This window comes from Cololabis saira, chromosome 14 (assembly GCF_033807715.1).
Source record: "Cololabis saira isolate AMF1-May2022 chromosome 14, fColSai1.1, whole genome shotgun sequence".
Lineage (NCBI taxonomy): Eukaryota > Metazoa > Chordata > Actinopteri > Beloniformes > Belonidae > Cololabis > Cololabis saira.
The window spans coordinates 16,469,866-16,496,971 of NC_084600.1; the positions used below are offsets into that span (position 1 = coordinate 16,469,866).

The following is a 27,106-nucleotide window of genomic DNA, read 5'->3' on the forward strand; positions in this document are numbered from 1 at the left end:
TAGAAGCAAAAAAACAACTCTATGAATTTGTTCTGTTTGTGTTTACTTCCTTCTCTTAAACCTTCCTTTAAATGGTTAATACGAGACATGTCTTGCATGCACTGCCGTGTTTTGTACCACTGTCAGATGATGAGGCCCTGAGGGAAACTGAAGATTTTCCAGCACTGCAGCTGGCTTGGATTCATTAATTAACCAATAAAGCTCAGGGCACCGTGTCTTTGTGTTTGGAAAACCACAGAGTTTGTGAACAGCTGCTGTGATCCCGGCGGGATGCTCTGCAGGGAAACGTTAACACCCTCGGCTGGTTTACACTGACGACCAGCATCCTGACTGCAGAAACTGGCACGTACTGGTTTTAAAGCTCGTTTATTACAATTCAGACAAATGATGTTGAAAGGATCCCGATTGTTTACACGCGGATAAAAATAAGTCTGTTTTAAGCTGCTGTGTTTGGTGACTGCAACACTTGACTACTCCGGTGCGTGTCATGCCTGTACTCTACCGACGTTCCTGTTTTTAAAAAAAAGGCAAGCTTTCTTAACATTTTAAACATTTATTTGAAATGGGTATAAAATATTAGTTCAAAAGAAGGGTTTATTCTAATTGAAAACCTTGTACAATTTTCTGATAAGCAGCAATTAACAATGACAGACATCCTTGAAATTAAGTTATATCCCTGTGTTAGTGCAAAGAATTACTAAATAGAAAAAACTCCTTAAAAAATAGTTAAACAGTGCTGTTATTTTGCAGGTTTGGAGGCCTGTAAACTTTTATGAATTAACACATACATTCAGTTCTGTAGAGTAGTACGGATGGATTAAGTTCACTTGAGTGATGCCGTTCAATAATGTCACATCTTGTCCCACTAAGGCAGGAGCGTTGCATTCCGCTGTCCTGCACGTTTTAGACGTTTCCCCGCTTCAACGTATCCTGATACAAATGAACGAGCCATCAACAGCCTCGCGTTGACCTTCTAACAAACGATGACCATTCATTTGAATCAGGTGGGTTAAAGGCAGGGAAATGTTTAAAACATGCAGGACAGAAGTCCTTGAGGACTGGCGTTGGTCACCTGTGGACTACGGCCAACGTGTCGCTCATGTCGGTCCAGGCTGGTTCACAGGTGTCATCACCATTCCCCTTCCTCGAGTAGTCAGAATAGCTTGAAGTTGGAAAGTGAGCTGTGGAAGGACAGAGTTGAAACGTGAGAGAGTATTTTTATAAAAATGTACACACACAGACATATACATATTTATTTCATTTATTCCATTCATGGTATATATTCTTAATACTTAATAATAGTACAAAATTCCATGAAGTACACATCACCATGAAAGAAAACAATATATATATACGTGTGTGTGTATGTATATATATATATATATATACGTATATATATATACGTATATATATATATATATATATATATATATATATATATATATATATATATACGTATATATATACGTATATTTCATAATTTACTTACTGTCTGTTGCTGATTAAGAGCATCTCGATAAAAGGCTCGATCAATATCATGCTTCTTCTCCTCACACTGTTTCCAGTGCTCAGCTTTCATCCGCACCTCCACCTGAGACAGCAGGGGATGCTCTTGATGCTGTGGGAGAAATTCATCGGAAGATATAAGAAAGTGAAAATTCATGTTACGTTCTATATTGCTTTTTACAAAAACGATATTTCTTTTTCTATTTCTTAAGTTCATGAAACAAAATGTAACTGTTAATCATCATTTAAAAGGTCTCTCACCACTTTAACCATGTACTCCTCAAGGGTGTGAGGACGTATCTTCTGCAGCGTCTGGAAGGCCATCGCTACGTTTGTTCTACTTTTGTTAAGCAGTTCCTGCAAATAAAGTTTATGTTTTAATTTGTATGCATCCTAAACACAACTGGTGCTAATTCCAGGAAAATAATTAATTGATACAATAATTTACCACAAGCTGCTCATTGGTCTTCTGCTGCAGTGTGTCCACGGTTGCGTTAGCTTCGGGGTTGGCTGGGTTCGACTGGAGGAAAACACAAGGACCCACATTCAGGCACAACACGTGAAGCATGTTAGGTTTCCCTTTGGTTTTGGTGCGTAAGTCTTTACCTCGGCTTCATACTCAGCCCACGCGGCCTTGCGTTCAGCCTCACTGAGCTCCTCCTCCTGTTTGTGGTCCAGCAGTGATTCGTGCTCGTGGTAAGAAACTATCTGGTCCTTACAGATGTCCAACAGCTGTGCCAGGATGCCGTCCTGAGAAACGGACACAAGTCGATATTCAGCATTAGAAACTGTCGGTGCCTGTGGCATAAAAGTACAAAACTGGAGAAGACGACGGAGTAGTCACCTTTGGCAAAACAGAGGTGGGTCTTTTGCTCTTCCTCGAGTTCGGGTCATCGAGCATGTCGGGCTCAAACGAGTAGAGTTCAGTCAGCTCAACAAGAGTGAAGTGCCTCTCAATCTGCTGGTGATCGACAACTCGGTAGGACAGGGACTCCTTCGTTACCTGACGATCATAAATCTTCTCCTCCATGGTGCCCTGTGGACGAAAGAGACATTACTTTTATTAATATTTATAAAATTTGCTTCATCGGTAATCTAAATTGAAAAAAACAAAGCTGCTTGTTAAATTAACTTTTAATTTTTTTTTTTTTTTTTTTTTTTTTAAATCACATAAACATTAATGTTTATTTTTCAGTTACACAATAAGTATTTTTGGAGTGATTTCAATGTTTTTCTTTTTTTTTTTTTTGTCACTTTGTGTTTATTAGATTTTCAGTTTTTTTTTACAACTGCACATTTTTACCAGATCACAAAAATTATCTGTATATTCACCGTGCAACAAACAAACAAATAAAAATAAAAAGTAGAAAAACAAACATAAACTTGTGGGTAAGCACATTAATAATCTATCAAAAAAAATAAAAGAGGAAGAAAAAAAAGAGGCCTTATGCTTTCTGTAAATAAAATGTCCACTTTTGCCATCTCTTCTCAAATAGCCCTTCCCTCAAACTCAGGATATGGGTTAAATTAACTTTTTAAAGATTAAGTCAGTGGCTCTGTCTTAGAAATGAAGGACAGATGAGCAGATATTCAAATTGATCAACTGACTAAGAATACAAAAAACACCAAAACAAAGCCACGCATCAACCCCTGAGGGAGCCGCCGGCCCAGACGCCATCGTTGTCGTGTTTACCTGAGCCAAGAGGCGGTACACATACACCTGCTTCAGCTGGCCGAAGCGGTACACTCTGTATATGCTCTGGATGTCGTAGGAGGGATTCCACGAGGCGTCAAAGATGACAACCCGATTAGCGGCCACAAGGTTGATGCCGAGCGACCCGGCCCTCGTTGAAATGAGAAACAGTCGGGCACTACAATGGAAATAAAAACAAAAACCTGTGAAACATTGTGCACTCGTCTTGTTCCAGCCTGATGATGACGGACGTGGCGGTGCGTACCGGACGTTGGCAGAATGATTAAAGCTGTCCGTCCATTTCTTCCTTAATGGTGGACTGGTGGAGCCATCAAAACGATAATAATCTAGGTTTTTAATCCAGCTGCCTTCTGTTAGTAAAATAAATAAAAAAGTTAAAATAAAGAAAATCAATAAAGACCTAAATGAATCAAACTTTTCTTCCTCATTAACACAATAATACCTTTAGATGAAGTACGAGCTCTACGGCGGTGAGAAGCCTCGAGGAACTTCTCGATGAGGTTCAGTGTGACCAGGGACTGACTGAACACCAGCCTGGCGACACAAACACAGACGTCCAGTCAGAACAGTGGCGCTCACAAATCACGTTTCTTTCACATTCTTTCTTTCATATTACTACTAAAACGTACACTTTGTCACCCAAGTTTTCAGCCATTTGGAGGATTTTGAACAAGACCACCATCTTCCCCGAATGCTCCAGGATTTCAGCGTCACTTTGAGAAATAAGATGCTTGAACCAGCGCTCATCTGGACCTTGAGGACTCTGGCTGTTGGACGCCGTCGCTCCTAAAAAAAGGCGAGCAAAACCAAAGCAGGTCAATACAGAATATGGAAGAATCACAGTGCTCCGAAATAATGTGGTTGTAGTACCTTCCCCCACTGGGAAACAGCTGGATGTGCCTGTAACCGCTGAACTGGTTCCTCCACTGTCGTTCATCCAACCGTAACAGTTAAACAAAAATATAATGTAATATGAATACCATCGTAGGCCAGTACACGTGCTACGGCTTTAATAAAGAATAAGAGAAAGGATGATGATTTACCTCTTGGCCATGATTGTTCCCATACTTCTTAACGGAGTCGTGTTCTTAAATCGATTCTTCTTGGTAACTTTTCCCTGCGAATAAACGTGTTTTATTCAAAGTAGCTCAGACTGATGGTGTAAGTGGGAAAAAAGAAGCACGATGTCGAACCTTGTTTTCGCTGTTGAGGTGGCTGAGCTGAAGGCCCCACGGGTGGGTCCAGATCCGGCTGAGCACCTGGAAGTCCTTGAAAAGGTTCGCTCCAGTCCTCAGCTTGGCTTTGTTGGACGTGGAGTCCTGTCCTGTAAGAGAGAGGAACGAAAAGATTACTAAATTACACTCAGAATGGTATTCGATTGATTACTGTAGCTTTAGAAAGATGTCAAAAGAAGAGTAATGAGGGTCTTACTTGTGACTAGTTGGATGTAGTGGCTATATAAGCGATACTGAAGTGGGGAAACCCTCACTGCCAGCACGTACTCATACTTGGGAGGCAGAAACTGGGTCAGCTCTGAATAATCTCTTCTCTAGGAAAAAGAGAAGCACCGTGTTATGAAGCTGGAATATGAAAGCTAAGGTGGCCCGATGCTGGCGTTAATAATCCACCCTTCTCACCTGCACACATCCAGCCAACACCGAGTGAAGCACGTGTGCTCGGTTCTTCATGATCTTGACGTCTCTCGGCGTGGAGTCGGCGCAGCGGCCGTTCAGGATGGGATTGATGAAGCGGTTTCGGAATTCACCTAGAGATCCCAGAAGGTTCTTCTTGATGAAATTGACCATGCAGTGATCTGTCGGGGCAAAGCGATGCAGTCCTTAAGGTGTAGCGTGACTTCGTGGCAATACCTACTAACCCGGGGGAGACGAGAGGACTCACACTCATCGAGCTTGTTCTGCAGCGGCGTGCCCGTGAGCACCACTCTTCTTTGTGTCTTGATGACATTCATAATCCGGGAGATGTTGGAGTTTTCGTTACGAAGGATGTGCCCTTCGTCACAAACCACAAAGTCTGGACCTGAAAAGAAAAAAAAAAATTAGAAACAAAATCACACATAAAAGGACTTACCGTATTTTCTGGACTATAAGCCGCTACTTTTTTCATAGGTTTTCAACCATGCAGCTTATACAAAGGTGCGGATATTCTGTGGATTTTTCTTCCACCACTCGGGGCGCTCTAACCGGAATTAGAATCAAAACTAAGACAAAATAAATGCAAAGAAGAATACGCTACTTCTTCTTTAGCAGATAGAAGTAGGTAGAAGCAGATTTCAAACAGATAAATAAATACTGGGTATTTTCTCTTGGTCATGTCCCGTTTTAATCAGCAAAGTTGCTGCCATGTTAAAAGACACTGTTAGGAAAGTCTATAAATCTATTTAGGTACAAACATGTACATCATTTACAGTTCAAAATGGTTCTGTACATGTAGTAAATATCTAATCTAACAACATAAATATCTGCGGCTTGCATATCTTTTTTTTTTTTTAAATAGAGTGGATGCAGCTTATATACAGGTGCGGCTTATAGTCCAGAAAATACGGTAATAATTTAAAAAAAAAATCTGAACCTGGATCCACGAGAACACGCTTGAACTCCTCGTTGCTGATTTTATGGCGAGACAGGATGCGGTACATGTCATACCCCATGATCATAACACCGCCGTCTCTCTGCCACCGCTGCAGAGCCCCGAGTCGTTCGAGGGGCCGTTTCACTGTAGCCAGCTCCGTGACCTGCAACAGGTTTTCCCGTTTCAACTACAACCACATCAGGACAGCTGTCATTCTGAAGCTAAACGTTTATTACACTTTCATTGTGTACCTTGACTCTATCTTGACCCATGTCTTTTTGCCATTTCTTGAACTCACTGATCCAGTTGAGGATAGTATTTAGGGGACACACAACCAAGGCCGTTCTGAATTTCAGGTTTGGTGAAAGCAGCACCGTGTGAAGGAACGTTACCACCTATAAAAAAAAAAGACCAACGATGAATGCAAAAGTCGAAAAAATGTCCTGCGATCAGTCTAAAGAAACAGGAATGCTGAGGGTAGATGAGAACATATTCACCTGCAGAGTCTTTCCCAGACCCATGCAGTGTGCCAGGATAGAGCCTGACCCGGGAGAGGAGTTGGCTTTCTTTACAGACTCACAACAACTGTCCCAAATAAACTGAACACCTGTTGGAGAACAACGAGCGCAGTGTAAGCAACTACACGCTCATCATGAAGTAAAGACAACAAAGTCTTGAATAATTATTGAGCTGTGAAGCACTCAAACTCTCTGTAAAATGCAAATGTATCATCAATGTAATCAGGAACAGCTTGAACCCGATGCTGATGTTTAAGAATAAAACAACGTCCTTCTCGGTGCAGGCACAAACTAACCGTCCACTTGGTGAGGCTTCAGTTTCTTAACCAGGTTGGGGTGCACCTGAACGAGAGGATTCTTGGTCTCCTTGTCCTGATCCAGGACCAGCTTGGTTGTGACCGGGCACACTACTTGAGACAGCTCATCCTCTATTTCAATTATCTGGAAAAAAAACAGCATATGATCCACTATTAGTATTTGATTTCTTTTCTCTCGTAAAATAAAATATTATTTCTCAACAGGCCGACGCTGTAAAAAGGTGAGCGCAGGATTGCTGCAGACATGACTAATAATTGCTTCAGTGAAGTTTAATGACATGATTGCTGTACCACTCTCCTGTCCTCCATCTGCTGATCTCTGTTTGCCAAACGCTTTCGTCTCTCCTCCTCCTCTCGCAGGGCTTCCTGAGTCTCGGCGCGGAGGTTCACATCTTCTATGATTTTCCGGATCTTTTTGCGTCCCTTGGGGGTGCCTTTACCTTCGCTGTTCTCCTCATCCTCCTGATCAAATCCAGAAGAACACATGAGGCAGGATGACGAACAGACACGAGAGCATCTCTGGTTCTCTCACTGATGATGAAGGGATCAATAGATGTAACGTTACCTTTCCACTGCTGGAATCAGACAACCAAATGCATTGCACTTGTTTCTTGAGGTCAGTAGATTCCTTTTGTGTTTTGGGTAAGCTGGTGGGGGGAAAAAAGAGGAAGGTGAAAGTTAAAAAAAAAAAGAAGAAGAAAATATTTACTCTGTATACATACACTCACCAGCCACTTCATGAGGTTAACTTGGTATTACTCTTAAAGTGGCTGGTTTAGTGTTTAATATGTTGCATTAAACTGAAAACTACTGCAGGATAATTATGCATCACTCCGGAACTTCATGTATTTTGAACCCTCCAGGTAGCAGACTTTTTCCTGAATTTTTATCCTTCTTGCAAAATGTAATATTTAGTGTTGCGCCAGCTACTGCAAATATTTCCAAGAGAAAATGTGTCTGATGTCTGTTTTAATAAACACATCTTGAGCTGTGCTTGGTCTGTCTTTAGACTACGGACGGAAGTTCATAAATGCTTGCAACAGCTAAGAGCTTACATAAAGCGTTTTTAGATTAGTCTCTGTTATTACCCCCGTATGACCAACACACGGTTAATGCCCAATGGCCAAAGTAAACGCGAGGCGTGTTATTGCCTCCCCAGGGCCTGAAGAAAACAAAGTGATCAAAGTGTAGATTTTCAACTACCACTAAAGAGGTTTGACAAAAATACTGCATTTACCTTTTAAGCTGTTTTAAGCAAAAAAGGCCCATTTTCAAAGACTCAAAAGTCAACTGACTGAAAAGAGCTTCATTAGCTACCGTAGGTGCAGTTAATTCCTTTATTTCTTCAAGGCAGAACAAAAAAAGACTAGTTGACATCAGGTATTCAGTTGACATTTGGCAGCTTGTTTACTGGAACGGCCGATATGGAGTCCAAGGAAATCCCAATGCCCAAGAAGGAGACCATCATTATGCAGATACTTTGGATGGATAAAACCAACAAAATTGTATCAGAATGATGGCAACAGGGTATTGGCATGTATTGATTCCAGTTGAATGGGCTCAGTGATGTAAATTGATGATGCGACTACTGACAGAAGAACTAAGATGAATTCTGAGGTTTATAGAACTATACTCTGTTCACATTCAACCAAATGTTGCAAAAATGACAGGACACAGTCACTTTTCCATCGGCTTTCAAACAAGCTACAATTACGCCAAAGTTTAAAAACAAAAAACTCTCCAAACTTCTCTGGTTGAGAGCTATTAGCCTTAAGAACAGCGAGAGCAGCAGGTCAATCATCTGTGATTCTTCCGATACGGTTAACAGCAACATACTGCTATCTAAACAGACTAACTCAGACTTGGTAATCTCAGGACCAGGGCCTTGCCAGGTGCTCATTTTAAGAGTCATGGCAGGTCAAAACATCTTCATTACATCACCGCTCCACAGTTAGGCCAAGGCTCAGCACTTGGGCCTCTTCTGGGTGCCATATACAGCAGCTGTCTAAATCAGATTATCCATCACACAGCATGTCATTTCACTGCTATGCAGATTATACACAACTGTACTGGTCACTGGAGGACCACACAAGCTGCACAAATATCAGCTTGCCTCTCTGACCTGTCCATATGGATCAATTCAATTCAACTTTATTTGTGGCGAAGGCAATTCAGTTTGACAGCAATAACAGCGGACATGCCACACAGACACCAGCAACACTCAACAATACAGTAACAATTCTGTCAGAGATAGAATTAAAGATAAATTAAAAAAATTCATGGATGGAGGATCATTGCCACATCAACTGATCTAGGTTTAAAAGGCTCACCACCTTCAACTTATCTGGCTGAGATGGAAGTCCTGCCCATCCCAGCCCATCATATCAAGTTAAATATTGCCTCTACTACCGTTGCTCCCACAAAGGTTACAAAGGACCTGGTTGTCATGTTTGATGACCAGTGAGGCACCATCTCTGACCACTTTGACCTGCTGTTTTGCTCTCTACCAGATTCAAAAAATAAGACTGTACCCGACTGAAAATGCAGCCCAACTCTTGGTACAGGCAACGGTTAGATCTCACCTCAGCTACTGCCAGCTGTTAGCCCTCCTAGCTTGTACAATCAAACCACAAAAGGTCCAGAATACATCACTGCGTCTGGCCTTGAATCAATCCAGACAGGCACGTGGCAAAGCTCTGTAAATTGAGTTTCACTGTCTCTCTGTCTGTCTGTCTGTGGCTGAGTGAATCAAACAAGGTGACCTTGGGGTCCACACCTGCCCATATGAACCCATCTTAAAGGCTTGCTCCCTTTCATGAGCGCTGCGCTCTTCACAAGAACACAGACTGGCCTTTCCCTCTCCTCACACAAGGCGATCGCAGTCGAGACTCTTCTCCCACGACATTCCTGAGTTGTGGAACCAGATACCGGCGGCCACAATGAATGTTTCAAGTGTTGAAACATTCCTCTTCCTAGAACACCGTCTGGCGTGAACTTGCCTCCCCTCTGAATAAACTGCACTTATTTAAACACTGTCTTATCTGCAACTAGTTTGGGATCTACTATGTTACGGTGACTGGATTGTATTCAAAGTCTACATTTTGATCACATCTTGATTATTTCAAATCCACTGTGGTGGTGTATCAAGGCAAAACCATTAAAACTGTTATTATACAAATACTTCTTGACCCAAGTCTAATGATTAAAAGGTGCTCAATTAAGAGCACCAATATAAAAACAGATATTTCATATTTCGGGTCACTTCACATGAAATACATTTGTAATGGAGCAATATCATATTTCAAATTCCAGTAAAAAATACCTTTCATATTTAGTTTGTAACAGCAGAAAATTCATAGGTGTATTTAGCAAAAACTAAGGTACTAAGTTTTTTCTCCCCCTTTGGTTTAAAGGCATCTATTATGAATGTACCTGAAGAGCTTTTCTTCATCCTCCTCTGATTGGCTGAGCTCCTCGCTCATTCCCACTAGTTCATTTGAGTCGCTACTATGAACGGTACTTTCAGTATCAGCTACACAAAAAACACAAATAAATATTAGTTGTGTTCCCAGTCAGTTCAGACAGGTTAGATTCTGATGTCACAGGTTGCTTACAGGTTTGACGCTTCCTCCTGGCTTTTCTCTCCCCCTCCTGCATTCCTACTTCACTCTCAGACGCCGTTTTGCCGCCTGATGCTCCCTCATCTAAGATGAGTTTATGGCGAAGAAGGTGGTGTCTGGTGTTGGACTTCTCATCAGACGAGCTGTCAGATGTTTCTGAAGCCAAGTCTTTCCCTGCAGCAGAGATATACACTAGGAATTTTCCCTTTTCATAACTGAAGACTGACAACAGAGTCCTACTCATTTATTTACAACTATTGAGTACACATTAGTATCAGCTATTGGTTTGTATCGTTACAATCAGATGATTTTAAAGGAGCTCCACAAAAGTAAAATGGCTTACCACATTCACTTGTCCCATCATCCCTGTTGTCTCGTTTGACCTCATCACCCTCTGACTCAGATGGATCGTCCTGCGTTTCGTCGTCCGAAGAAATATCATCACCGGAGGAGTAGTTGGCTTTAATTTGAGCCAACAGCATTTTCTTAGCGATTCTTTTAAAAGTAGGAAAAAAAAAAAGGGAAAGGCACCTGAAGTTCATTTTCTGATCAGTAACATCTGCAGCTGGATATTGTATTTTAAGACAAAAACAAAAAAAAAAAATCAAGAAATAATTAAACACAACTGGACATTTACTAACAATCCTCCTGACCAGTTAGTCCTGGGGCTGTTGGCTTTAAAAATGTATGAATGGTTATATTTTTACAAAGTCATTTCAGACGGTGTAAAATCTCCGGACTTGGATTGATGCGCCGATTTAAATTAAATTAAAGTCAATTCAAACCAACTGAAGCCAAACGCCACAGCACTCGGACCACAAAACTAAAACAAAGTTATAGGTTTCAAAATAAAAATGAGGCAGAGACGTTTTTTTAAAAGTCAGAATTTATTAGAATAAACAAGTAATCACAGAAAAAGAAGACATGTTCTTCTCTCTTCCTCTCATACTGTAGTTTGTTCTTGGGAAACGAGCGTGATGACGTTTACTTTTTTTGTTTTGTTTTTACTTTTATTGCTGATGCATCCCCCCCATGTTCCCTCCACCCCCAATAAGGACATGAAAAGTACATTAATGTCAAATTATCTCAGTTTATTCTTTGACCTGTGGCACCTCACAGTTGGAGGTTAGAAGTCAACGACACGTACTCGACCCACTAAACGATTACTGGGCTGGGTGTAAATATTTACCCAGAATGAAATGTTCTCGTGGAAAAGAAATAAAAATGAAGAGGCTACAATTTCATGAAAAAATATTACTGGTTCATAAGTCTAAAAATGTTATAGTTTCAATACCATATGGTGTTTTGAACAATCAAAATATAGTGTACAGTCAGTCTTCTAATCCTTCCTTGTTTACCCATGATCCTGTAACGAGCATCAAACTTTCTGTCACGACTTGGGTCTGGCTCGGATTCGTCTAACGCCTCCTGCTTCATCACTCACACAGGTCCGATCATGATTTTAAAGCGGGTTATCAATGCGAGTCGGTGAACATTACTGCCATTTTCATAGATGCTAGATGTAAACCTCAGGAAGGATTCATAAAAAAAAGAGATAGATAAATTACAGTACAGTAATGACAGCAGCACAAACAGAAAAGAGCCTGGACTCTTTCATCTTTCAACTTGTGAAAAATGTCGCAAAACCAACGGAAGAAACACTGAATAGAGTTCACATACTAACACATCAATTTGGCATCATTGCCACGGATGTCCACAAGCTACAATTTGAAAAGAAGATAAATGTCCTTTTCAGGTTTTGGCCCACAACCACATACAATATCAACATTACATTTCTGCTGACCATTTTCTCAGCATAAACTATCACTACAGCTAAAAAACAGCCTACAGGGGAGGGGAGAAAAAAAAAACAAAAAAACGAGTAGGTTTCATTGGAGCCTAGAATATCCCAAGATAAAAGCGATAGATTCCTAACACTGCTTTCACTGTTGTGCTGTGAGAAAATCCGACCTGGAAAAAACATGAGAAACAAACATGGATGTTGTTAAAGTCATTTATATAAATGTAGATACTTGTAATGTTAACAGTTGTTTCACAGCCCACTCTCAATTCTCAGATATACAATGTTGCCGTTAATACTTCAAAGCACTATTCATTACAAGTTGTTTTCATCTTTATTACTTTTACAGCGTGACAGCTGGATTGGCTGTTGTGCAAATGTTAAGCAGGGTTTTAGTCCGCAAGTTTAAATATGGGAAAACTTTACTCTTACTTTTAATGGTCAGCAGTAATGTATACTCTGCGCATAGAAAGTGGGCCAAAACATGAAGGGCGCTGGTACAGCCTGAATGGACCGTCTGTTCACAAATGCATCGCTTCGGACCCGAGTCGAACAAATGAGTAAACAAACACGAAAAAGCATGCAAACTGTTTTAATATAAAACTTTTAAACTATATGACAAATGAACACACCCTGTTCTTCAAATTACGCTCTCCACAAAGTTTAAAGGCACAAACGAGATGGACAATTGCCCACACATGCACAAAAGGAAACAGGATAATTATTGATTTTTTTCTTCTTCTTTTTTACACAAAACAGCCAATTTGAAATGATATAAGGAATGTCTGAATACATACACCCTTAAGCTTGAATCACTTAATATTTTGAATTCCACAAATATTTTCTGTTCTTACTCAGACTTGATGGGATTCATGTTGTTTTGGTCCCTGACAAAAGTTTACACTCCTAACCATCTGATAATAGACCTCCACTGGTTTTAACTCCAAAATAATCCATTAAGCAAGATTGGGGCAGTGCTAGTGGCTCAAAATGCTATTTATAGTTTTAGAAAAATATTTTTTGAAGAAATATTTTTCAGCCTGCAAGTCAAATGGTTTGTAATCAAGTTTGGTTTCGTTGCAATGTTTTCGTTTCGTTGTAATGAAATGTATTATTCAATATTCATTATATTGTTAATAGCTGAAACTTGGTATGGACGCCAAAAGTTGAGATCAGTGAGAATAAGTTATAACGTTGTTGTAGGTGAAGGCTGAAGGCATGAATCTAAACTGCATTTACACAGCCATGGCCATGGTATATCATATTTTATTGAAAAAACAAATTCTTGCCATCTTAACAAACATTAGGGCAGAATTCAACGGTCACAACCACAGACGTGACACAATAAGAGTTTAATAAGGTGAAGCATTAATGTTTTAAGACATCTCTCTTTGTAAATACAAAACATTGTTCTCCATTCATCATGATTTATATAAAAAAAAAAAAATTAGTTTTTACTGTAAATACGAGTAGACAAGTTTTAGGCAGGCTTCAAACTTTACATTCCACTTGAAATCAACAGGAACCATTTACGTAAGTTGGGCTCAGCTGTGGACAAGATTTATATGTGCATTCTGAAAAAAAAACACTAAATAAAATAAAAAAACAGAAGTATACACTTATCACTGACAGTGGTGGGTAACGCTGCTCATCTCGTTACATTGCAGCGTTCTGCTAGAAATACCTCTAACCTGCCTTTCATACAGACCCAGATAAACATTTTGAGGCCCATTTACCACCACAGAGAAATTGTACCCCCTTAAGGGGCAGCGCCCCCTGGCAGGACACAAGTGGGCCTTAAAAAAAGTGTTTAAGGTGTTCACGTGGCCTTTAAACTTCCCACCTACAAATCTAATGGCACTGGAGGGAGGAAAGGCCGACCCACAGAGACCCCAATTTACAAAGCGCAGGACCCCAAAGATCTACTGTTAAGGTCCCATTTCTTTCTCAGTATTGGATATGTGGTCGTGTTTTGGCTGATTGGTGTATGTTTTCTTCATTTCTTAGAATACTGTTGCAGGAAACAAGACTGCGCTGCATTATCAGGTAAAGCTTTAAGGCAACATTTGTTCATCTTAGCATTCAAGTTTTAACTTTCCCATTTCATATCAGTCAAGTATACATGGGAGGAGACAAAGTCAGAAAATAAAGTAATTAAATGTATTCATTTTATATCTACTGTTTAGATTAAATACTGAAATTGCACACAGACACGCTTGATATTTTGCTTATCAATCACAAAGCTGCTACAAGCAAGGTTGATTCAGGCTAAAGCCGAGTGTGGACCCCGTGTCTCACAGTGTGCGTCTAGGACGTGTATTTGATTACAGGCGCTCGGCAGCTACGTTTGGGTCTCGTCTGAGTAGACCGCAGCTGAGATTTAATGACATGGGGGCTACCAAACTTTGCACAGAGATCAGAATTTAAACTTGCATCTTTCTTTCTACATCTAGGGTGTTTTACAAACTGTAAGTCCGGGCTTTTTGAACTGTACCTATTTTCTGGATCATCGTCATCCTCGGCTGCCCATGAGGGCCCAGACTGCTCTTCATCTCCTACGAAACGAGACAAAACCAAAAAAAAACAACCTTTTTGTACTTTTTCTACAGCAGAAAATGCATGTCCAGTGAAACTCTGGACTGATACTGAATGGCTAATGAGAGAATGAGTGAAGATGGAGATGGATTATAAATGTTGTCTGTGGTTGTACTTCAGCAGTCCTACGGGCTCCCTAAAGACTCGTATATGCACGCAAGTCTCTGCTTCTATGCTTTCCTACCTTTTCCCTTCAGAGGTCGCCACAGCCAATCATCCGCCTGCATCTAACCCAATCCTCTGCATGCTCTTCTCTCACATCAACTCACTTCATGTCCTCTTTCACTTTGGTAGTTTTTGGATACTGTATCTTAAATAGTTCATGTGTAAATGATTATGAGAATTACTCTGCCACATCCTGTTGGCTAAGACAGGATGGTAAAAAAGTCATTTAAACTTGACCTTCATGTGTTAAAAAAGGTAAAAAAAAATAATGTTTTCTTTTAGTCAAGAAATCATTTTCAATGTTTTCTTCTTAGTTGGGATGTCATAAAAAACCTTAGGCTAATTTGAAAACCTAATAGCCAAATAAATTGGTTTAAATTATTGCGCAATTCATAATCTGATTAGTGTATTAATCGTTTTAATAATTGATAGACTAATCCACCATAAAGCTTCAGAATTGTTTGTAATGCTTGCCAATAAGCACTTAATGATTTAAAATAACCAATCGTTCAAATCCTCAATGATTCAATAAAAGCTAGAAGAGATTTACTTCTATTCAACGCTAATAACTAATGTGATGACAAAATGAAGGTTATGGAGCGGGATAACTGTAACTCACCTGATGACTGGTGGAATGAGGCGACTCCGAGGGAACCCACATCTTCCGTGATCGGCTTCATCTTCTGATCATCCCCATCACTGCCAGAGTCGTCATCTCGTTCGTCGTCACTTGATGAGGATGATGAGTCGGTAACATCCTGAAGAGACTTTCGTTTGGACTCCCCAGCCTCCATTCTTCTCTGTTTTCTCGTCACACTTTTCTTCTCTCTTTTGACGAGGTGAGGCTTTCCTATCGACCTCACTGTGTTCAAGTGTTGTATCTCCTTCTGCGAGTCTTGATCCTCACTGGAGGAATCGGTCCCACTTTCCTGTCGAGACTTGACCGCTCTGTTGCTCGATTCCGACTCAGATGAGCGGTCCATCAGCTTACGTTTTCGGCGCATCTTCTCCGGTGACATTGGGCTGTTCTTAGTAAGCCAAAATAGACATTTCTTAGCTACCTTGTTTGGTGAAGATTTTTCACCATCCTCATCACTCTGGGCTTCATCTGAGCTCTGTGTCATGGCCGCTCGCTCAAGCAGGGCAGGAGGGACCTCGTCCGAGTCGGAGTCATCCCTAGCTACGCTCGCACTTTGTTCTTCGGCTTTTGCGGCAAGTACGGTGTTGGGCGTCGCCTCGGGATCGGAATCACTGTCACTCTCTTCTCCCGTGAGGGATCTTTTAGTTGTGACCTCGCTCGGTCGGCGGAGAGGAGTCGTCTTCACACGAGGAGAACGTCTATTGCCCTTTTCTTCCTCTAGGAACAAAGAACTGTCATTGCTAACATTTGTTTCTTCATCCTTTGGTACATGTTTTCCCTTTGACTTCTTCTCTTTCTTCTGGAGGTCGTCATCCTCCATCTTTGGAGCATCAGGAGATGGTTCCTGCTCCATGGCTACGGGTGTGAGTTGTACTACCAGTTTTTTGCTCAAGTCAACCTGACTCTCTGAAGGTTTCAGGCCAGCCTGTTGTGCTCTCTCTCCGTCTTCGCATGAATCTGCATCCATCTCCTTCCCGGAGCAGTCTTGTGGACCTATCCCAGGAGTGTATTCCTTGGAATCAGAATCATTATCTTCAAAATGCTCAGCTGCCTGTTTCTGCAAGTCACTCAGTCCTCCTTCTTCAGCAATATCAAGTTCAATTTCTGCTTCTGTTAGAAGAGGATCAAAGTCATTGCAAAGGACCTTTTGCCAAATGCTCAACAGATCCAAGTCACTGAATTCCTCCTTAAGGCTATCCTCAAGTGCTGAGAGAGATTTCCGTAAGCTTTTCACCACAGCCAGAAAAGAGTTCAGATATGCATTACGAACGTCAGGCGCCCGTTTGTTTGTTGTAACACTTCGAATAAAACTGACAAACGTTTGGTTTAAGGCATTTGTGGATTCCACTAAGTGTTTGACCTTTTTTGTCATGTCTTTGGACACTTGCAGAGAGTTGTAGTTGAAGACCACGTTTCCATCCATGCCACTGTGATCCCATTTGTCCAGCGGGATGTTCTGCGGCGCGTGCGGCAACATGTGGTACAGTTCGGATTTCTCAGGCTCAACTCGATTCCTCTTTCGCTGCTGATACCAAAGACGCTCGATGTTGTCCAGCACGCTGTCGCACGCAACCACCAGGTCGAACAGCGGTTCTGGGCTGCACACATAGCAGTACCATTTGCTCTCCAAGATCCCAGACAGTTCCTTCCTCCCCAAATTTCTTAGAATGCATTTCTTGCAGAAAGCGTTACTACAGAAGTCACAGCAGATCAAGTTTCCTCCTTCAGCACACCACCTGCAAAAGCAATAGAAAAAAAATGGTAAATAAAGGTAAGAGGACTGTACGGTTTATTTTCAGCTGAACTGCAAAAAAACAATCCCACCTGCACTGCTCATCCATGCCATCTCCATCCTTGCTGATGTCATCACTGGAATAATATTTGTAGCAAGTCTGGCAAAGCAAACCAATTGTTATTTACATGGACAAGGTGTAAATTAAGAAATAAAAAGAAACTTTTCTGATTGATATGGACCATTTCCTTAGATATTTAACAGTATTAATTGTTAAACAAATAACTGATGTTAGAAGTCTAATAGCTTTGTTGATGCTTGACTTTAAAAACAGTCCTGTATTTTGTATTAGCCTATATCTAATCCTTGCAGCCCAGAAAAAAGGAGGAATTTGGCTTCCCTGTGAAATGTATTTATGACAGTCCATCTTGACATAATGCATATCAGACTGCAGTGGAGATTAGGGTGTGGGCTCATGCATTCTCTGTGCAACGTTGCAGCATACATCACCTCATAGGTGAATGAATGAATGAATGAATGAATGAATGAAGTTTATTCAGTCATTGCAACACAAAAACAACACCAAAAAAACATTGTACACAGCATTAACTATTAAACCAAAGAAAAATGTGTTGAACAATAACTGAAAAGGCATAGGCAGAAGCAAACTGCTTATAAAAGCCTATCCTATAGTACTAACTTTCTATTTTTGGCTACCAACCTCCAGAAAACCAAAAAGAGAATAGAAAAGCAAAGAAACAACAAAAGGCAAAGAAACAATAGAAAAGCAAAGAAACATTTACAGATGGTCAATTGCACTTATAAGCTTCAAAAATAGCTTTACAAACCATTTTCTTAAATACAACAAAAGAATGACATGTTTTTAAATTTATGTTGGCATCATTCCAGAATTTAACTCCAACGATGGAGACACATCTCCTTTTCATACCTTTTTTAGCCATTTGTACTGTGAAATTACAGACACCTCTAAGATTGTAACGAGTCTCCTGAATTGAAAAGAACCTCTGTATTGGGTCAGGGAGCATTTTTGATTTTGCTTTAAACATAATTTGCATGATTTTAAAATAAAACAAATCATAAAACAAATAGGTGATAAATAAAGCATAAATCACCCTTTATTAATTATGCTTTAAGTGGGGAAAATAAACAGCCTAGTTGACAATGCCGAACGAAACATCATCATCTCACTGAGAGAGGAGAAATTCTTAAGAAACTTCATTAAATTGCATAGCATTAAGCAAAGCAAGCATTGTGTTTTTATTGTAGTTTTATTGTTTACTGCACTTTGAGTACTATTGAATGAATGTTTTAAGAAAAATGATTTTAAAGACATAACATTGTTTTTAAGAGTGTCAGATTTAAGTGGATATCTACCTCTACTGTCTTCTGTGCTTTTAAAATGGTATAGTCTTATTGTAAGATTAAGCATTTGATCTGTTGAATGTGTCTCACTTTAAATAATTTTACTTATAAATGGAATTCATATTAATATTTGTGTCCCCTTGTTTTTCAAACTTAACGGATGCGTGGATCAAAAACTGTGATATGATCTGAACCATGCGGTATGTGACGCTGCAGCCCTAATAAAAAGGGAAATAACATTGTATGTTACAAGGAAATACCATATTCCTTCCTCTTCCTGGCCTCCATTGTGAAACCCCTTTCAGATTTGAAATGCTTTGCCTTAATATGGTAAAAAATAAATCTGTTGTTTTCATATCTGAATGAGCACCGGGCATTGTTACAAAACTTTTTGGAAGGGGAATGCTACTCGTTCAGACCTAATAATACTTAACATCACTATCAACATACATCAGAAAAGCATGTAATCACGCCATCAAAGAGGGTTGACTTTCTGATTATGTCAATACTTAAATGAAAGGGCAGTTCAATCTTTCCTTTCCCACCGTATTCCTTCTGGTTTACTTAGGCTTAAATCAGGCTTAAGGTTGAGTCTCATGCGGAACTAAAATTTGTTTCTTTACTTGCTGATAGAATCTATCAATCTAATCAATCTCCATTGACTCCAATGTTAACATATATCAGTTAAGAGCAGAGATCAACATATTTACAGCCCGCTCCAAAAACATTTTTTTGGTCTCAATAGTTTGATTTCAGAACTATGACAACTCTGAGGGGTTGACTTTTTTTGTACCAAGCTAGGAGAATTTATTGATTGCGTTAAATTAATTTCTAATGGATGATGAATTGGCAGTCGGCTCAGCCAATTTATTTTATTTTTGATACTTAGAGAAAATAATTGGGAAACTATTTTATTTAATTTTATTTAATTTTATGTCTCAGGAAATGTTAAGTTTGAAATAATTGTATTTATTTTTATTGGAAAATGTAACAGTTTTACTAGTTTCCATAATATGCAACTAATCAATTATTCTTATAAAAAGGAAACAAATTGCTTGTTTTTATTTAGTGATCTGTCTTGTTTTCCATTGTGTATTTATAATTGGGCTTTAATCAAGCAAAAGTAAGTTTTATCCGATTACTCGATTAATTGATGGAATATTCGATAAAATAATCGATTATAAAATATTCGATAGCTGCAGCCCTACTATCCACTGACTAACAATGACTATGTCAGGCCATAAATAAGTACAAACTAGTTTTTCACCTAAACCTACCTGCATTTCCCAATAACTTGCAGCTTCTCTCACTCAAAAGCTCACGTATCTGACTTCTAACCTCTGAATTTATCTCACTCGTGGGCAAACTGGATTATTCTCTGTTTAACACTTCCTGAATTCTGCCTACGTCTGTTTTCAAATGCTGCAGCTCAGCTTTTTGGTACGTGATTGTGTTGACATGAGCACTGGCCGTGCACACTTACAGTCGCTCAGCCTGTTAAAAGGACACGACACTCTTGACTGCATCACCTCCTCCACTATGATTTTTAAAATTATTTATTTACCATGAACGCAATGAACGTGATACGCACACAACGTTGTGTCACACTTCGTTTCCAGAATCCCGGTTTTGTGTATTTAAGGTCCCGTGTTTGAGGGATTTTTCTCTTTTGCTTGGTCCAGTATGTAAAGGCCAATGGAGTAAAACTGATGGCCGACTTTTACATACATGTTCCAGAAGGCCGGTATGTAAACGCCTAATGCCTAATCAACTTATGTCAAAGTAAATAGCTCTTTTAAGCCTATAAGGAGACTCAAAAATTGTTATTCCACCTAAGTGATTAGTGTGGATAGGGTCCTTTTAGACAAACTGAGGTAATTTTAACTTTGTATGTATATAAACTATATGAAAAGGATTTTAAGTACAGACAGTTTCTGCTATCTAGTCATAGGTTTGTACAAGCTGATGTCAGACAAAGCACTGCCAATGGGCACAACAGCAGGAGATTTCAGTTTCTTGGCTTCTAACACTTGCTCATTTTCTTTCTTATAAATATCTGAATCCTGATGAAGTTATAGAAGCAGAGGCCATGAACCCCCCTCCTTTCTCGTTCATCCACAGCAGTTTGCACATCAGTAGATAACATTAACAGACTTATAACAACTCTGTACAAACCTCCCTGGACCAACATTAACAGCCCTTTTGCGGCAAACACATATTCTGTTCTAACTCAAAACTGACTTTATTTACATAAGTTTACACATATTATCTAATAATAGACCTAGGATTGTTTTAACTTCAGAATGTTCCGTAATAATAATATTACTATTGATAACCATGTATAATAACGACTAATAATAAAATCCATGGGCTGCTAAACAGAAAAGAGATTATGCTTTTGATGAAGACTTTAATCATGACCAAAAAATAAACAAAATAATAATAATTGTTAGTGGCAAGCATTTAGTTTTCTGTGAATGAATGACTTTTTATCATGAATAACCTGTTTTGTGACGGAGGACTAATTTAAAACATGCAAATGCGCAGACTCACCTTGCAAATCAGTACTTTCAGAACCGGATGTCGATATAGGGAATCCTTTCGGAAGTGGTTAACTTGTCGGCCACAAGCAGTGCAACAAACAATTCCCACATGTTGATCTCCTGTGAAAAACAACAACTCTATCATTAGCAACAACACTGTAGTAGTTATGGTTTTTGGAAAGTCTTCATGATTAGAAATGTGCCAGTTCCTCATCCAATGTAGAGGAGTGACACCTTGTCCCAGGGAAAACTAACTTAGTCTAAGAAATGCCCAACAAATGCATTACTGAGCTCTCTTACAGGATTAGCTCGATAGATTTAGAGCTTGTTTTAACTTGTGAAATACTGAGCAAATTCCAGATTTTGTTTTATTAACTTTTAAAGGGATTGATTTTTAACTGAATAATTGCTTTCTTGTGATAATGAAGCAAACTAAAAATGTCAACTGACCTCCACGTCTCTTTGGAAACTCTCTGCGCAGCACATTGGATTTCCGGCTCCGAAACTCTGGGCCCCTGAAATCATCTCTTCCGTTATCTACTGGTTCAGGTCTGACCAGTACTGTCCCTGTGTAAACAGTGTTCAAGACAAACATTCTCAAAATCTCAAATTATATTTACACTTGGGAAAGTTGTAATATTTAACAGATTCTACAGAGAGGTAATAATTCTACATTTATAATGAGTGAGTTGTGTTACTCTTAAGGTAGGTGCAGTTTTCTAAAGAAAAAAAAAACATCTTATACTTTAAGACAATTAACAACACACTTTCTATGAGGTTTCCCTAAAAAATGTCCACATTTAGACAAATTCTTATAATGGTACAGTGGTAACCAATCAAATAACACTATTTACACCAAAATGTGTCCAGACAACATATAGGTGCAAACATTCAGTTTGAACACGTCGATGTGTCAGCAGTGCATAATTCAGGGATCTACCTTTAGGCAACCTGGTGACATCCAAGCGCCCATTTGCACTGACTGGTAAGTCCACGTCCTCACTTCCATTCGAGTCCCCAGATTCGTCTAGTCCGGAGTGCTTTATGACAACTGAAGGTTTTCTTTACCATTGAGAACAGAAAAGAAATTAAAATACATTTTTACAAAAACACACTTCATAAAGACTTTGATTATGCCAATCATATCAATAATTTAAATGTAGGTTCAAGAAATGTATATCTAAACATGTACACTGATTCTAACATTATTATAGAACAGTTTCAAATAACAGTGCGTGTTTTGTCTTTTAATTTCATTTAACTGTACATGATGATTTTGTGTCTCAGGTGTTGTATTTCACTGCTGTTTTTATTTATTTTAGGGTGCTTTTTAATAACTGGCAAAAGGACAACCAATAGACTAGAATAGTACAAACTCGTGTGCATTTAAATTTGTTAATACACTGATTAAAGTACATTTTCCCTTGTTAAATAAATACATGAAATTAAATGGAAGAACTTGCCCCTTACTGCTTACCAGAGCACAGAAAACTACCGGTACTTTGAAAGTGAAAAAGCTGTAGGGTTCCTACAAACTATACTTAAGACAATTTATTAGTCACTGCTCTGGTGAGTTCTGATATTTAGCAACATTTTACACTTGTGCATAGAAACTAACAAGGTGCTTTATGTTTGTTTGCTTGGTATAAATGAACAATGAACTCACCTCCTTGAGTATCTAGTGTCCAGGCCTGTCTACAAAATAAAATAAGTTGGTTTATTTCTCAGAAAGTGCTTTTGTTCCAGTTTGTATAAAAGAGATTACATTTCATTTTATGAGTACTTTCAACTTGATACCAAAGGTGTTTCAACAGCGCCAGCAGGGTACAGGAAAACATTTCTACGGTTAGGTTTTCACTTCATGCAGAAACAACTTGCACTCAAACTCTTAAGAAAAGAGGAACATCCTTCTTTTTTCAATAGTCACTGTATTTACAACCTACTTTAAATCATTGATGTAAGAGCTACTATTCAGTGAAAAACATAAATCACAACTGTCACAGGAAGTCTGCAGATTAAGAGATATGTCAAATGCCAAAAAGCTTATGGTATGGCTTGTTTGTCTGTTCTTTTTTTGTCTTGAGAGATTATGTTTGTATGTCAATTCTGATCAGGATCACAGATTTGATATCAAGATCTGATAGATATACAGTCTTGAACAGTGGCGGCTTGTCAATAAGGGGCGCTAGGGCGCCGCCCCCTTTAAAATTACAGGGAAAAAAAAATATGGACACAGTACATATAAATTACGTAAAAAAGGTTATCACATCTGTGCACTCATAAAATGACTTAATTTTTCAAGCCTTCGCATCCCATACTGGGTTTATTCAGAGTCGTTTTTTGTGCAGACTGTAATACATAGGTTTCAATGGCGAGGGGCGCCGGCCAAATGAGTGTGTATTGCATGTTCTTAAACTTTTCTTCCATGTGACTTCATGCTGGTCTCTAATTGGTTACTCAAAGACTCTCCTCCGGGCGCAGCTCTCTGAGCCCGTGGCCAATCAGCGTGTTTTCTGTCATTTTTCAGACAATATCTCTATATAATAACTGAAAAAATCTGAAAAATTGTTCAAATATGTTATTTTATTTAAAATATGTTTATGTAAAATAGGCTACATGTATATGTAGCCTAGTATATGTATATGTAGTGATATGTAATAAAAAATAACAAAAAAATGTATGTTCAAATAGAGTTTATAGTCGTGTTGTAATCCCCACTCACCAGTGCGCCCCACCAAAATTCACCAGCCACCACTGTTTGAACTGCTCTTCTTTCAGACTTGAAGCAATAATTCAACTTCCTTTGTGATAAGACCTACATGTCTTCTTAAGTGCCAAGATTTTCTACAGCTTTTCATTAATGTAATCAAAATAGAAAACAGAAAATAACTTTTTAGTTGGCTCATGAATCTGGCTTGTGAATGTACAAGCAAAAATTCAAATATATTACCATCCACTTTAGAAAACTTCTACTATTACCTCTAAAAAAAGGGTTTGATTGGCTCTTCACATATATTAAGTACTCATTTACACACATCTAGTCCTACTCTTTAATTACTCCTTACAGTTGAGCTGCTGAAAATATTTAAACATTTACAAAGTTTGATTGCTCTAAAAATGTACAACCTGGTCTCATTATGTGCAAAATATTTGTTATTTCTGTCTTTTTTATGAAAGTTTTACCTAAGTATTTCCAGGTGCTGCCCTTGTTTGTTAAAAATAATAATATATTTCGTGTCTGCGAGCTGAAATAACCTGTGTATTTATGTGCATAAAGAATGGGATAGTCACTCAAAACACATTTGCTAATACATTTTAAAGCAAGGTATAAGCAGGCCCCTTGACAAGATCAAACATGTTGAATTACCTCCATCAGAGCATGACTTGTTGAGTTTCCAACAGAACAGCTCTTGTTTATCTGACCTGTGAAAAAAGATTTGTTAAATATCTGTACAATTAATACAAATATGATCAAATTTTAAAAATTATTTTGATGTGATTCAAAAAAAAAAAAAGTACCATCCATGTCCTCAGGTGATTGTGTGCCATTGTTGTCTTCAATGTTGGAATGAGCCAAGTATTCATGAAGCTTGTTGACTAATACATTCAGCTTGCTGGTGGAGGTGCTACAGTCAAGAGAAAAAAAGAGCACAATTGGTGTAAAAAGTTAGCAAGAGAGATAGTTTATCAGTAGTAACAAAATGCAGTTGATACACTTCCACAATAACAAGTTAAATAATCAACTTTAGAAATCAAGGACATTTCCATTTTACAATCTTAGACTGTTATAGATAACCTAATATCATTTTAAACCAATTAGACTGAATTTTTGCACATATACACTGTCACCAAGTGATGGGGTAAATAAAATGTTTAAATATTTGTCTCTGATGGGTTGGCAGGATATATATATATTAGGGCTGGGCGATATATCGAGATTTTAATATATATCGATATATTTTCAAACACGATATGGTACGAGACAATATCGTTTATATCGATTTAAAAAAAAAAAAAAAATTTAAATTTTTTTTTTTTTTTTGATATAACTTATTTGGTGACAAATTGACTTGAATGTTTTATTTAAGATTTGCACAAATGTTTTGTTATTTGCACAACTATCAACCTCAGTGGAAAAGTCTGCCTGTTACTGTCTACATTGTATTAATTGCACAGTGTATTTTAATTTAATTGTTATGCAGGAAAGGGATATTTGTTTTATTTTATTCAAGAAGCATTTTTATTCTATATATGCAGGCAGTTTATTTTTATTTCATTTGTTTTATACATTTTGATATTGTGCAGACCTCTGTTAATAAAGGAACCTGTGTGACATTTGGCACGAGGCTTTGTATTAAAACTGACTGTTTTTTTAAGGGTTTGCCTCAGAAAAAAAATGAAGCTAACAGAGACGCTATGCTATAATGCTTTGGGGGAAACCCCAATTAAGGCGCAGAAAAAATATCGAGATATATATCGAGTATCGCCATTTAGCTAGCCTAGAAAATATCGAGATATGACTTTTGGTCCATATCGCCCAGCCCTAATATATATATATATATATATATATATATATATATATATATATATAAAATAAAGTAAATGCCTACATCAACTGGAGTGATTTTTTCCCGTTTTTGGTTAGTAACTTGTAGTGTAGCAACGTCACCTGTACTGCTTTCTAGTGGTACTTGAAAATAAAAGCAAGCATGGCATATGCACAGTGGTTTTTGATGTTTGAAGGGGTTACATCTAATTCTCATAATATCTGAATATGATCCTTATATGTTTAGTTTAGTTTATTTTGCACATAAAACATAACAGTAAAAAACAAAGCATTGAAGCAATGAAGCATTGTGCAGGAGAGGTGGAAGCCAAAAAGGCTTATGAAAATGCCTCCCCTTTATAAAACCAACAATATAGAAATAGATAATATAAGACAGAAAAAGACAATTTACCATGAAAAAGAAAAAAACACTACTGAATCATTGAAAGATGGGAAAAAAATGAAGAAGATGTAGGATAATTGCATATATCGATCCATGTTGAGTCTATGTTATTAGAAGCTTCAGCCTAAGTGTAAGAAATCAGCTCCTTGAAGACACAAACAGATCTTAAGTGTAAGTACTAACTTGACTTGTGGTGTTTTATGATGTTCAACAGCTTTTAAACAAGTACTAACCCCAGTCAAAACAGAAAAAAACCCAATTCAACATAAACTGGTAACATGAAAACTAAAAAGTTAATTTCTAAGCTTGTTTTAGATGCAGTTTGACACTATTAGTGTATTATTTCTGAAACAGAGTTGGAGATATTTGATATATTTGGGTTAAATGACAGTGATGAAACCCATAAGAACCACTGGATACAATTACGACCCAATTACGCTTCCTTCAATCCAATCAGCTAACTGTATGCACACAGCAGCAGACATGCGTTTGTCCCGACTCTAGGTAACTTGAAGTGAGTATTTTGTCCTATTCTCCCTGTTAGCTTAGCCCTTAGCCGCCTCGGCTCCAGCGCGCTGAACCAGATCACTGTCACGTTTTATACTAAAGTCAAGAGGCTTTTTTTACCTTAGTGCGGACATGTTGCAAGGCCGGTATAACAACCGAAATTGTTTACGTTTTTATGTCTTCATTATACAAAAAGAAAGTAGTTTGGGGGAAATGTGGCGTTGAGCAGCAGAACAGACGAAAACAAGCGGATGAGGTTTAGCAGGACAAGTGACGGCCGGATCTCTGGCGCCCCCTGCCGGCCCGGGGGGCGCTGACGTCACTGCGCTGCCATACATCCATGATACTGACATAAAGGTCAAGTGTAATATATTGTGTTGTTACTGTAACTTTATTCTGAAAGGTAACCGGATGGGGGGCGGAACAAGACCTCCGGTTAGAGTTATTGTATGAGGTTCGGATGCTAAGTAAAGTTCTAGCTGTGGCACGAAAACCTGGTCGTCCTGTCAAGTCATTTTATAAGACTA

General features: G+C 38.6%; 1 protein-coding gene across 2 annotated transcripts; it reads right to left on the reverse strand.

Moving 5' to 3' along the window:
- Positions 1-519: 519 nt before the first annotated feature.
- LOC133459723 (transcriptional regulator ATRX-like) lies at positions 520-26,861 on the reverse strand. 2 transcript variants are annotated; one of them, XM_061739946.1, is made up of 35 exons: positions 26,700-26,861; positions 24,643-24,749; positions 24,491-24,546; positions 22,790-22,818; positions 22,064-22,185; positions 21,574-21,690; positions 21,134-21,243; positions 17,290-17,357; positions 15,445-17,201; positions 14,560-14,620; positions 10,608-10,759; positions 10,259-10,438; positions 10,077-10,176; positions 7,210-7,291; positions 6,936-7,106; positions 6,624-6,768; positions 6,307-6,416; positions 6,061-6,204; positions 5,810-5,972; positions 5,120-5,257; positions 4,858-5,033; positions 4,652-4,769; positions 4,414-4,544; positions 4,264-4,337; positions 4,091-4,146; positions 3,850-4,006; positions 3,663-3,754; positions 3,465-3,570; positions 3,200-3,377; positions 2,351-2,542; positions 2,113-2,256; positions 1,955-2,026; positions 1,768-1,863; positions 1,490-1,618; positions 520-1,181 (listed from the first exon to the last, which is right to left on the reverse strand). In XM_061739946.1, exons 1-35 carry the CDS (start codon positions 26,711-26,713, stop codon positions 1,098-1,100), a joined length of 5,631 nt encoding a protein of 1,876 aa, XP_061595930.1. In that variant the 5' UTR covers positions 26,714-26,861; the 3' UTR covers positions 520-1,097. The 2 variants fall into 2 exon arrangements, with proteins under 2 accessions (XP_061595930.1, XP_061595929.1); XM_061739945.1 differs by having other exon boundaries at positions 4,091-4,164.
- Between the last annotated feature and the right edge of the window lie 245 nt (positions 26,862-27,106).